We start from the raw sequence: 11,848 nt of genomic DNA, 5'->3' as shown, positions 1-11,848 counted from the left end.
GAAAAAAATAAACTGATGTTAGTTTCCGTAAGGCGGAACCTTTCTTAGCGCTACAGTTGCTGCACGGAGTTAGATTAGAAACGGACTAAATATGAGCGCACTTTGTGCTGCAAATCGGGTTAGTAAATAAAACAAAAACATTTTAACTTTGGTTTATAATGTATTTTATTTTAAAACGCCCTACGTACTTATACGTCTATATTTTAGACATTCATATTGTTTGACGATACTACTGTTGACATCCCCCAACCGCCTTTAACCTTGATACATTAACAACCATTGCATTTCCACAGATCCAGTGGTTGTTGAGAAATACCACCTCATCCGTATTGAGTCCGCTACAGTCAAGTAGATGCTTCCAGCGTCGATTGCTGTGTTCTACGAGCAGCAACCTTCTGCCAAGTGATGCCAACAATGAGCCGGCGGGGGCTTCCCCGCAGGGACACACCATCGCAGAATTCTCCCTCCCGTGTCTACTTGACATGGGCTTCACGCAAACACAAGCCAAGGAACTCTATGAATCGCTGCGCAAAGCCAAAAGTGGAAGTGCCGCCAAGAATCGTCTGTCAACACTCACCGTTCTGTTCATGTTGGGCCTCAATCCCTCCAACGTGTGGAATATACTGACTAAATGTCCTGACCTTTACATTATCAAAGAATCGGTTCTCCAGCAGCGGATAAACTATCTGCGCAAACTTGGTTTAGTTGAAGGTTAGTTAATTGTGCCTGTGCACTTTTTTTTTGCCATCTTGTGAACTATTCTGTTAAAGCACCTTGACTCCATCCAGGAAGTCTGCAGCGGGTGGTGTCACACTACCCTGCCATCCTGACTTTGCCCACGAAGATGGTCAAATACAAGACGATGTTCCTCAGGGAGAAGTGTCATTTTACTGTGCAGCAGGTCACTGACATCCTCAGAGACTCTCCAGCTGTCATGCATGAAGACCTAGTTCAGCTAGAATACATGTTTCAGGTCAGTACTTCCAATGTTGTTCTGATTTAAATACAATAATATTATCCCACACCTTTATTTTAATTCATGCACATAATGACCATCTCACTTCACATCATCTTTAAGTTAGCATAAACTGTCTGAAGTGTTCATAATGGAATTAGGGCCATCTTGGAAAATAATCATGTTTAAAAAAAAAAGAAGACATTTCACGTTCTTTATACTTGTGCTAGATTGGAAGACTTACTGATTTGCTATGAACTTGATCAATTATTTTGTTGTAAACTACACTGTATATTTTTCTCCTGCTTATCCACAGTATGTCTACTTCCGAATGGGCATTCAACAAGCAAAGATGGTGAAGCACAAGTTGTTTCGATACACGCTGGAAGAGCTGCGCACGCGGCACTCTTTCTTGGAGCGCCGGGGCTTGTACCACACACCCGACAAGAAGGGGCAGACCGTTATTGTCAACCCCAAACTGGACAGCATCCTCAATGTGGACCTGGACACCTTCCTGGAGCACGTGGCCAAAGCGTCAGCCGAAGAGTATGACGTCTTTCGGAAACTGGTCGTCAGAGAGTGGAAGGAAGAGGAGCATTCCCACGAATACAGCCAAGCAGAGAGTGAGGACGATGACAGTCACAGCGATGGTGACTGCGACGGTGATGATGATGATGATGAAGAAGACAAAAAGGAAGGCAAAGCAAGCTACATGAAGAAAAGAAGAAAGTAGCATCACTTGAATGGGCACACTATGAGGAATGCGATCACATCAAAATAATACAAAAAAAATCGACGTTAAAGTGGCCTGATACAAACGTAAGTTAGCCTCTAATTGACAAAATATTATTCAAATAAAATAAAATATTATACTTTCACTTTTAATATAAAATAAGATATTTTTGTTTATTTAAAAAATTATATAAATTGTTTCATATCCAGAGGCCTGCAGTAACTACGGTTGTGAACTCTAATGCATACTAAAAGAATACAGTTCCCCCCCCAAAAATATATGATGCCACTGGAAAAGTAAAAAGCCTCTTGTAAGTCACGCTGGAAAAGCTCCACCCTGTTACTAAGTGACAGCTAAGTGGCCGTAGCTTTGCTGCATCTCCATAATCATCTGTGCGAGTCAACATGGAACACATCAGATAAGCGCAGGCGGCAGAAAAACACCCTGTGATTTACACAAGATCTCACCTCTAATGGATGCGCGGCGCACACCGTGTTCACATGGACGAGAGGTAAGGAAACTCAACTTTGCTCGCTCAATGATTTGTAGATAAAGATGTTTAAAGTCTCAATAGAAACATTCGATCATTTTGTCCTAAGTGGTGTCACTTTAGATCAACTCACTTGTTTAAAAGCGTGTATAATATTGATGGTTTTTCATGAGTGCTTTCCCCCCCCCCATCAGCCTCGTTATATATTAGCATCGTTAGCAATGGACTTCATATGCAGAGGGCACAGTCCATCTCCAGACTAGAATGGTTGTCCTATTGTCACAAAGCCACATTCTTGTGATTTGAAATGATCTGACACAAAATGGCCAATTCTAGAGTGCTACCAGATGTTATCTTCAACACATCCTTAATATTTTGTGATCATCTCAAAGCAAGTAATTTAAAGTCCGAAATTGCAACCTCTGAACGGGTCAGCATTTATACTTTACATAATAAAAACTTACCAGAGATGAATAAAAGTATTCATGTATGCAGATTGTTGCAGAATTTGAAATCTAACTTTTTGGTTGTAAATGCTGACGTTCAACCACAGCTATGTAAAAACATACCTTCAGTCAAGCAAGGTGGTGGCAACATCATGCTTTGGCGTTGTTTTCTCTAGCTGGAAGTTGAGAAGAGTTTGAGACAGCAGTCAGGTTTTGTCTAGAAAGCAAAAGAAAAATAGGAAAAGCCTACTATTGTGGCAGAAGTAAGATACACTTCTCTCTTCTGTGACTGACTGCCAACAAGTGAGACAAGATGCAAGTGAACCAAAAGAACAAAGACAAGATGATGCAACAAAGAGCATACATATAAACCCACCCCTAACTGCAGGCCTGCTGGGTGAGAGGCCCGGCCCGAAAGTTGGCCGCATCTGAAATTTATTTCGGCTTCATCAGAATTACTGCCTTCTATTTACAATTTGCATGGATGTGATGTTAATTGTGAACACAGCCAAATCTCCTGTTATAAGAGGGTGTGCACACTTGTGCAACCACATCCTGCTCAAAAAGATTATTTTTCCTTTTTGAGTTTTAATAGGTCATTAATTTAGATTTTTTTTTTTTAATTGACAGGTTGTTGTTTTTTATCACAAAAACCTGGCATTTGAACAGGGGTGTGTAGAGTTTTTATCTGTTGCCATCTACCAATAGGAACGTGCTGGAAGAAAAAGTTGAGGACCTCAAGAAAATCAAAACAAAATGACCGCCGAGCCCATCCTGATTGCCAACCTTACGCAAGAATGGGTGTCTAGCCTTCGACGGTGGCACCTGGAGCTCTTCTTCATCCCTACCACTGTGGTCACTCTGGCCACCATGCTGGTGAACACTGTCCTGTTGGCGTGCATCTTAGCGTCTCGCGCCTTACGTCAGGAGACGCGCTACCTCCTGGTGGCCAACACCTTGGCGGCGGACATGCTGTTCCTCACCCTCAACCTGGCCACGGCCGTTCTCAACGCGGTCCGAGCCGAGACGCCCTGGCTGGCGTGCGAGCTGGTCACGGCCGTTACCGTCACGGCCTACTGCTGCGCCATCCTCACCGTAACCCTCATGGTGGTGGACACCTACGCGGCCGTGCGCTGGCCACTGCACTACCACGACCTCCTCCCGCCGGCTCGAACCCACAGAATCCTGCTGGGGGCGTGGGTTCTGGCGGCGAGCTACCCCTTCACGCTGGTCATCCTGATGGAGACAGCCAGGGAAAACCTGCACGGGAACGCGGCCGTGTGCCTCGTCCTCATCTCGCTGGGTTTCATCCAGGTCAAGAACATGGCAGGGATTAACGTGTACTTCTTTGTGGCCGCTCTCATCTGCGCCGTGCTCATCTTCTACTGCTATGTTCGCCTCTATATGGAAACCAGAACCCAAGGCATCTGGCAGAGCCGCTTCTCCAGAGCTCGGGTGACCGTGTTGGCCCACGGGGTGCTGCTCCTCCTTTACTTCACCCCCGGCTTTGTCTTCACCCTGGAGCTCCTCCTGTTTCAGAGCAAAAACGTCAGCCAGGATGCCCGAGTGTGGCTCAGCACGGTCAACATGTGCGTCTTCATGCTGCTTCCCAGGGCCTTTGCTCCTTATCTGTACGGGCTCCGTTACCGCCAGATCTCCAACACGCTGCTGCAGCTGCTGCATCGACACCGAAGACTCAGCCAGATCACTGTCGTGTAATCGCATTTCCGTCCAAAACCTTTTCCTGAAATCAGACTCATTGTGTGTATGTGTTATTTGGAGGAAGTGGATGAGGATCTAAGGGGAGCAGGTGGCAGAGCAGGACGGCAGAGTACACTTTGATACATTCTTCATGCAAGTTACAAGAACAGCTGCGGCTCTGAGGAAGCACACGAGTACTGGAGCCCTTAGGTGGAACTCAACAGAAGCGGCTTCACGTGATTTGGTCATGCATAGATATCTCATGAGGGGTGAAGAAGGATGGCAGCTTCAATGTGGGTTTTATTTGGGTTCAGAATTGCCCGAGTGGTAATAAAAGCATGTCTTGAAAATTATTTGACAAAAATGAGAATTTAAACTGCTCTACGCTCTTGCCACCAGGTGGCAGCCTTTCTATACATGAGATTGAAAACAACCTGCCAGGACAAGTTAGTGGATGCTTTCCAGCTAAATCATATTTAATTTATGTACTACACGTTGAAATGCTCTTAAATTTCGTCTGATGACTTGACTGAGTGAACGGGCGTGCCTACGGTAAACGAGAAATCTCAATACAAATAGAACCAAACGCGTTCTTGCCAAGTTTCCTTGTTTTTACTTGTCACTGAAGCAGCAGATATTGAATATTAAACTTCAATATTTTTCACAATTTTGCCCTCATTTACAAATGCAACGGCTTGTTATTAAGTGTGGCCAGTTATGGTGTACCTAATGAAATGTCCGAGTGACGTCACAGATCAAACAGCCAATCAGAAAGTGGGGGTGAGGGCGGGTGTGGCACTTTTCACTTTCAATTAAGCCTTGACCATGATTTTTCCCTAATGAAGTGTCTGTTATTAGGTACACTTGAAAATGGCGGTGTACCTAATAGAGTGTCCAAGTGACGTCACAGATCAAACACCCAATCAGGAGGTGGGGGTGAGGGCGGGTGTGGCACTTAAACCAGGGGTGTCGACCTCCAGTCCTTGAGGGGCTGCATTCCAATGTTTTCCCTCGTTAAACACACCTGCGTGAAAAGTTTTAGCTCCTGCAGCACGTGAAAGTGGCTAAAACTTTTCACGCAGGTGCACTTAACGAGGGAATCACACAGACACTTCATTAGGTACGCCGCCATTTTCATGTGTACCTAATAACAGGCCACTTTATTAGGGAAATATCATGGTCAAAGGTCACAGGTGTCAAGCTCTAGTCCTCGGGGCCGCATTCCAATATGTTTTCCAAGTGACCCTCGTTAAGCGCAGGTGCGTGAAAAGTTTTAGCTTCTTTCACGTTCAAAAGGAGCTAAAAGTTTTCACGCACCTGCCCTTAACGAGGGAACCACACGGACACTCCATTAGGTACACTGCCATTTTCAAGTGTACCTAATAACAGGCCACTTTATTAGGGAAATATCATGGTCAAAGGTCACAGGTGTCAAGCTCTAGGCCTCAGGGCCGCGTTCCAACATGTTTTCCAAGTGACCCTCGTTAAGCGCAGGTGCGTGAAAAGTTTTAGCTTCTTTCACGTTCAAAAGGAGCTAAAAGTTTTCACGCACCTGCACTTAACGAGGGAACCACACGGACACTCCATTAGGTACACTGCCATTTTCAAGTGTACCTAATAACAGGCCACTTTATTAGGGAAATATCATGGTCAAAGGTCACAGGTGTCAAGCTCTAGTCCTTGGGGCCGCGTTCCAACATGTTTTCCAAGTGACCCTCGTTAAGCGCAGGTGCGTGAAAAGTTTTAGCTTCTTTCACGTTCAAAAGGAGCTAAAAGTTTTCACGCACCTGCACTTAACGAGGGAACCACACGGACACTCCATTAGGTACACTGCCATTTTCAAGTGTACCTAATAACAGGCCACTTTATTAGGGAAATATCATGGTCAAAGGTCACAGGTGTCAAGCTCTAGTCCTCGGGGCCGCGTTCCAACATGTTTTCCAAGTGACCCTCGTTAAGCGCAGGTGCGTGAAAAGTTTTAGCTTCTTTCACGTTCAAAAGGAGCTAAAAGTTTTCACGCACCTGCACTTAACGAGGGAACCACACGGACACTCCATTAGGTACACTGCCATTTTCAAGTGTACCTAATAACAGGCCGCTTTATTAGGGAAATATCATGGTCAAAGGTCACAGGTGTAACGCTCCATTCCTCGGGGCCGCGTTCCAACATGTTTTCCAAGATTCCCTCGTTAAGTGCACCTGCGTGAAAAGTTTTAGCTCCTTTTGAATGTGAAAGAAGCTAAAACTTTTCACGCACCTGCGCTTAACGAGGGTCACTTGGAAAACATATTGGAACGCAGCCCCTCGAGGCCTGTAGGTTGACACCCCTGGTTTAAGTGAAAATTGCCACACCCGCCCTCACTCCCACTTTCTGATTGGCTGTTTGATCTGTGACGTCACTCGGACACTCCATTAGGTACACTACCATTTTCAAGTGTACCTAAGTGTACTTCATTAGGGAAAAATCATGGTCAAAGATGAAATAAATAAAGTGTAGTCACAAGATCCAAGAGGGACATGAGTGAGCACTTGATAAGGGATATCAAGCACTGTCCCCAATTGCATTTTATTTATTTCTTCATGCAATTAATTGCATGAAGGGCTGCATGGAAATACAGCTTATACCTTTCAGTTGCATTGAACGACCATCCGAAAAAAAAATATTTTCTGTGCCTAGGCGGCTGAAAGGAATAATATTGTTCTAGAATACAGGAGAGTCGGGTTTGAGTCCCACCCCGTGAAAACATACATATTACATATTACACAAAGGCATGTGTGAGAATTGTACTTGGTTCTCCTGAACTCAAGGCAAAAGCTTTTACCACAAGAGCATCTCTGGAGCTTAAAGATGCAGTACTTTTCTGTATGTGTAGATCAGTCGACCCATATACCTTAAATAGATCAAAAATCAAAATTTCATGGCAATGTGGCCGAATGGTATAACACTTCGCCTGGAATACAGTCGGACCAGGTCCGAGACCCGCTCTGTCAAACATTTACACATGAAACAGAGCGATATCCAAGATTCAAACCTGAGTCTCCTGAACTCAAGGCAAAAGCTTTAACCATTTGGCCACCTCAGACAATTCTCCTTCTGCGCTTCTTTGTACTTTTGTTAAACTATTCCCTTGGCTATTTCCCACATAAGGTGTTTGTTTTAGGGCTGGAACAACAAATCACAAAAGCATCAATTGACTTAAATGTTGGACACGGAAGGAAATAAGCATTTTCTGATTTGGGTATGGTGTCGATTCCAAGCATAGCTGGGCGGTAGCGTCTCTCTCCTACACACGTCGCGAGAGTCCAGACAGACTTCTGGTTCATCTGCGGTTGGTGTTTCCCGACTTCCTCTTTCCCGCCAGCAGATGTTTGGGTTTCAGGTCAAAGACGTGTCGGTCCGCCTCGCCCTTCTTGCCCTGGCGGTTCATGCCCTTCTGGGAGTTCTTCATCATCTTCTTTGTCTTCTTCACCATCTGAAATACAAACACATTTGAGAGGAAGATTCCATTGAAATTTGGTCGACAACATAAAATCTCAAATCAATTTTGGTCGTTGAATTGAACACCAAAAAGAGTCGTTCATCTGCTTCTGCCTCCTACAAAACGAACGTGTAATACGTGTGTGTTTCTTTTAAGCAAATCCTTAATCCGCTAACTTAAGTCTTTTGTTCATACAGATGACATCGTTCCTTTTGGAGCCTACCTTTGCGTCCCGTAGTCCAGATTGGTCTCGAGGAGGTCGAGAGGCACTCTGGCTACGTGTCTGGGAAACCGTCAGGGTGACCGAATCCTCACGCTTTCGTTTGCGGGTGACGCTCCGGGACTGGCGGGCTTTCTGGGCGTAGTGACTCTGCGAGAACAACGACAAAACGGTCAAAGGTGCTCCGCAAGCGCTCGTGCGACCAAGGTTGCCGGCGCTCACATTGTTTTTGTCGCTCATGTCCAGGCCGAGGTCACCCATCTCCTTCTCCAACTTCTTGCGCTCAACCTGTGGGACACGAGACAAGACGTGAAAAATCGTTAGTTTGTAGTATCACGGCGGCTTGGACGACCGGGCAGCTCGTACCTTGGCGACGGTCCTGGGCATGCGCGGCCCATGGACTTCCTTCTCTTTGGACTGCAATATCATGAGGTGCCTCTTGTGGCGGATCTGCTTGGCCAGGACGCGCATCTCTTGCATCTCCTCGTCCTCGCTTTCGTCGTCAGAGTCGTACTCGCCGGCGCGCTCTTTCAGCTCCTCTTCCTTCTCCAGGGCCTCCAATTTCTGTCCCGCAACGCACACGCACGACACATGATTCTTTGTTGTGCAAACTTCACATCGGTCAGACTGCAAGCTCACGGTCGCCACTGACCTTCATAATGTCGGGGTCGATGTAGTCAGCGATGTTGTGGCCTTCCCACACCTCAGGGATCTTGTCATGCTTCTCGTCGTCGTTCATCAGGTCCCAGTATTCTGGTAGAGACACAAAGATGGCGCTTGTCAGGGCAGCTGTGCGGCGGCGCCCGACATCGCTGACAATGATGACAACGCTCACTCTGAAGGTCCAGCACGTAGTCGTCTCCCATCTCCATCTCCAGATCTTTCTCCTGGAAGACAAATTGTTCCATCATATAATGAATAACAATCACACATTTGTGCTACACAAGCACTTTTGCTGACAACACGAATTTAGGTGAGTGAAGGTGTACCAGCTTGCGCTTGGGCACGTCCACGTCCATGGCTTGCCTGCGCATCAACGCTTTCTCCGGGATGAACGGCGGCCTCTCCTGCGTGAGGGGACAAAGCCAAGCGGGGGTCAAGCATCCACACAGGGGCGGGCGGGTAGGCGGAACAGCACCTTGTTGTCTCTCTTGGCGGGCAGGGCCAGGTGCAGCCTGTTGAGGACGTCATGGACCTTCTTGCCCCTCATCTTACTGTCCACACGCTGAGCCAGGAGACGGTCGCAAGCCTGAAACGCACAACACGTGAGATGTGGCTGCGGCCGCGAGGCCACTCGGAGCTTTCCTACGATCAAGCGCGCACATCCCCGTGGGACGGCCCTTGGCAAACTTGTTGCAGCCGAAGGCGTCCAAATATTACGCTCAAAAAGGATTGTTTTGTCGAACGATGACGAGGTCCCACCTCATTCTTGACCTGGATGACGCCCTCCTCCGTCAGCGTGCTAGTCTCGATGACGGGGATGCCCTCCGTCGACAAGTCTGCGAACAGTTTCTGAACAAAGGCACGATGCAAGGTTAGCAAACGCCACAAGTTACACACCAGCCAGCGGCGAGCAGCAAAAGTACCTGGTTGTCCTCGGAGAGCTCGCTGATCTTCTTCACGTCACATTTGTTGGCCACCATGATGAGTGGCTGCCAGCAAAGAGCATAGCAACGTTACGACAGGCAACAAAGGGCCAACACGCACAAGAAAAGCGGCGCTGGACCAGCCGGGACCTTGTTGGCAAAAAGTGGTCGGATGTTGTTGAAGAGCTCCATCTGCTGGGCCAGCGAGTGTCCGCACTGCTCCGACGCGTCAGCCACGTAGAGCACGGCTGCCCGCAGGTGCGCCAGGGCTGTGATGGCCTGCATCTCGATGGTGTTGCGCTCCTCCAGGGGGTGGTCCAGGATCCCGGGCGTGTCCACCACCTGCACCGCAACACCGTCTTGACTCGCACAAAACTCCCGATAAACCAACTACGGTTCATTTGCGATTTGTAAACGAGGTGGAGGCGAGCCCTGGGCCGGCCGGGGGCACGATGAGAGCACATGCCGGGCTGCTTTGTCACCTGCCAGCGCAGGTATCTGTAATCCATGTGGCCCACAAAGAGCGACTTGGTGGTGAAGGCGTACGGCTGCACGTCTACGTCCGCTCGTGTCACCTGAACGGGAAGTCACCATTGGTTACCGCATGTACATTTTCCGTAGAGAAGTGGGAAAACGGGCAGAGCGAGCTCACTTTGTTGATAAAACTGGACTTGCCCACATTGGGGTAGCCGCAGAGCAGCAGCGTCCGAGTGTTGGGGTCGATGCTGGGCAACCGGGACAGATGCTGACGAACTGGCGAAGGCGGGCAACAAACAAAAGAGAGGATTCCATACATGACATTCGAGGAGGTGAACATTTTGAAATGGAACAACATGTGCGTGTCAAATTGAAAAAGCAGGCAAGCCGGGCCTCGTTACCTTGCTCCAGATACTCCAAGCTGGACTTCTGTCGCTTCATGATGGTGCACATGCGACCCAGAGCGGCTCGCTTCAGCTGCTTGCATCGGTAAAGAGAGTCGCCGTACTTCATCAGGCGCACGTAGTCTTTAGCCACGCTGCAGCAAACAAAGACCCGACTCCACGTCATTCATCCAGCATTTTCAAAAAAAGCACATAGCGACTCCAAATGAGACAAAAGCTGCAGTGTTCCGGGTCTGCCGAGTACATACTTGTCAATCAAATTCTTGGCAATGTTGATCTGACCCAAGGCCAGCTTGTAATGGTCCTTGTCGTAAAGCACGTTCATCAGGTCGGCGTAGAAGGGATGGATGTCCTGCGTGCACAGTGTTATTAGTTTGGACGTGGCGCTTGGCTGGTTTATGGCGAGAGATTGTGACTCACGTCCAGTTTGGGGAAGTCAGTGATGATCTGCGCCAGGCGGTCGTGGTAGTTCTGCTGCGTAAACTTGACTTTGCGCATGTAAAAGTGGCGGATGCGATGGATCTGGTAGTGCTTGTGTACTACCGTGGGCGTCTTTCGTTGCGTTTTGGATAAAGTGATGTCGATGAATTCCTGAAAAAGGCAAAAATAAACACGAGTGAGTCGTGGCGTTATGGGAAATGACGTCTTCAGCAATTAACAGCTCACATTAAAGATAAAACATATTTTTAGTGTCCAGATATAACTTTTCTCTTCACGTTAAAGAGCTCAAGAATATACAAGTTTCTACCAGGAGACATTTGTCTCCATGTAAAGACTCAATGGACTCCACTAAATTGGAAGTTGCAATAACCCGAAATGGATTGATTAAACGGTGTAATTCGTGAAGTGGAAGCGTTTGACTGGAGCCTCCTCGTCTCGTCCATGGCCGCACGTGTTTGCCAGCCGAGCAGCTAGCGTGTCAGTTGGGAGGACTTTCCAGAGCGAAGCTACGACAACTCGAAGGACTCAAGATGTAACACGGTCACAGGTCACTTCACTTACCTTGGCGGTGGGAACCACCATAATCTTCTTGAAGTTATACATTGCCATTTCGAAAGGACACGTTGTGGTCCTCGGCCACAGCGACAGGAAAAGAAGGAAGCTGGGCTAATTGCTACGCTACGTACTTCCGCTACAGGAAACGACTGAGCGGCCGCTTCTCCAGATGTCGCCCCCTGCAGTCAACTATTTTCACTGCATACACTCAACGCTCAACAATCGGTCTTGGAACAAACTTCTCGACCACTTTCAAGCTCATATAGTGACAAAAAAAAAAATTAAACAGAACCAGAACTACATGTTCAAAATGGACACTGAAAATTAAGTCTTGAAAACTTATAAGAGAGAGCGACAGCAG

General features: G+C 47.4%; 3 protein-coding genes and 1 long non-coding RNA gene across 4 annotated transcripts; 2 read left to right on the top strand and 2 right to left on the bottom strand.

Moving 5' to 3' along the window:
• The first annotated feature begins 39 nt into the window (after nt 1–39).
• On the top strand, nt 40–1,778 carry mterf4 (mitochondrial transcription termination factor 4). The gene is made up of 4 exons (XM_049748242.1): nt 40–118; nt 294–711; nt 789–973; nt 1,272–1,778. Exons 1-4 carry the CDS (start codon nt 92–94, stop codon nt 1,686–1,688), a joined length of 1,047 nt encoding a protein of 348 aa, XP_049604199.1. The 5' UTR covers nt 40–91; the 3' UTR covers nt 1,689–1,778.
• On the bottom strand, nt 1,013–2,943 carry LOC125985418 (uncharacterized). The gene is made up of 2 exons (XR_007487307.2): nt 2,748–2,943; nt 1,013–1,663 (listed from the first exon to the last, which is right to left on the bottom strand). It is a non-coding gene; the product is annotated as an uncharacterized lncRNA (long non-coding RNA).
• Nucleotides 1,944–4,992, top strand: LOC125985415 (probable G-protein coupled receptor 148). Its single transcript, XM_049748243.1, has 2 exons — nt 1,944–2,199; nt 3,333–4,992. The coding sequence occupies exon 2, from the start codon at nt 3,381–3,383 to the stop codon at nt 4,341–4,343; it is 963 nt and encodes a 320-aa protein (XP_049604200.1). The 5' UTR covers nt 1,944–2,199; nt 3,333–3,380; the 3' UTR covers nt 4,344–4,992.
• A 1,838-nt stretch (nt 4,993–6,830) lies between these two features.
• gtpbp4 (GTP binding protein 4) lies at nt 6,831–11,649 on the bottom strand. Its single transcript, XM_049748240.1, has 17 exons — nt 11,494–11,649; nt 10,912–11,082; nt 10,740–10,843; nt 10,489–10,625; nt 10,263–10,363; nt 10,093–10,185; nt 9,761–9,952; nt 9,611–9,676; nt 9,447–9,536; nt 9,163–9,273; nt 9,014–9,091; nt 8,860–8,911; nt 8,677–8,777; nt 8,391–8,588; nt 8,247–8,312; nt 8,028–8,174; nt 6,831–7,798 (listed from the first exon to the last, which is right to left on the bottom strand). The coding sequence occupies exons 1-17, from the start codon at nt 11,539–11,541 to the stop codon at nt 7,646–7,648; spliced, it is 1,908 nt and encodes a 635-aa protein (XP_049604197.1). The 5' UTR covers nt 11,542–11,649; the 3' UTR covers nt 6,831–7,645.
• Between the last annotated feature and the right edge of the window lie 199 nt (nt 11,650–11,848).

Source organism: Syngnathus scovelli, chromosome 17 (assembly GCF_024217435.2).
Source record: "Syngnathus scovelli strain Florida chromosome 17, RoL_Ssco_1.2, whole genome shotgun sequence".
NCBI lineage: Eukaryota > Metazoa > Chordata > Actinopteri > Syngnathiformes > Syngnathidae > Syngnathus > Syngnathus scovelli.
The sequence above is the reverse complement of the archived record's forward strand: the minus strand, read 5'-3'. Positions and strand labels throughout refer to the sequence as shown.

Bases quoted from the DNA above. Each gene is read 5' to 3' on its own strand.
- mterf4 (XM_049748242.1), top strand. From the start codon at position 92: ATGAGCGCACTTTGTGCTGCAAATCGG. The intron at 119-293 runs GTTAGTAAATAA...GCATTTCCACAG, and splicing joins CACTTTGTGCTGCAAATCGG to ATCCAGTGGTTGTTGAGAAA. The intron at 712-788 runs GTTAGTTAATTG...GACTCCATCCAG, and splicing joins CAAACTTGGTTTAGTTGAAG to GAAGTCTGCAGCGGGTGGTG.
- LOC125985415 (XM_049748243.1), top strand. From the start codon at position 3,381: ATGACCGCCGAGCCCATCCTGATTGCCAACCTTACGCAAGAATGGGTG.
- gtpbp4 (XM_049748240.1), bottom strand. From the start codon at position 11,541: ATGGCAATGTATAACTTCAAGAAGATTATGGTGGTTCCCACCGCCAAG. The intron at 10,364-10,488 runs GTAACGAGGCCC...CGCCTTCGCCAG, and splicing joins CTTGGAGTATCTGGAGCAAG to TTCGTCAGCATCTGTCCCGG. The intron at 9,537-9,610 runs GTACTTTTGCTG...GCCTTTGTTCAG, and splicing joins AGCTCTCCGAGGACAACCAG to AAACTGTTCGCAGACTTGTC.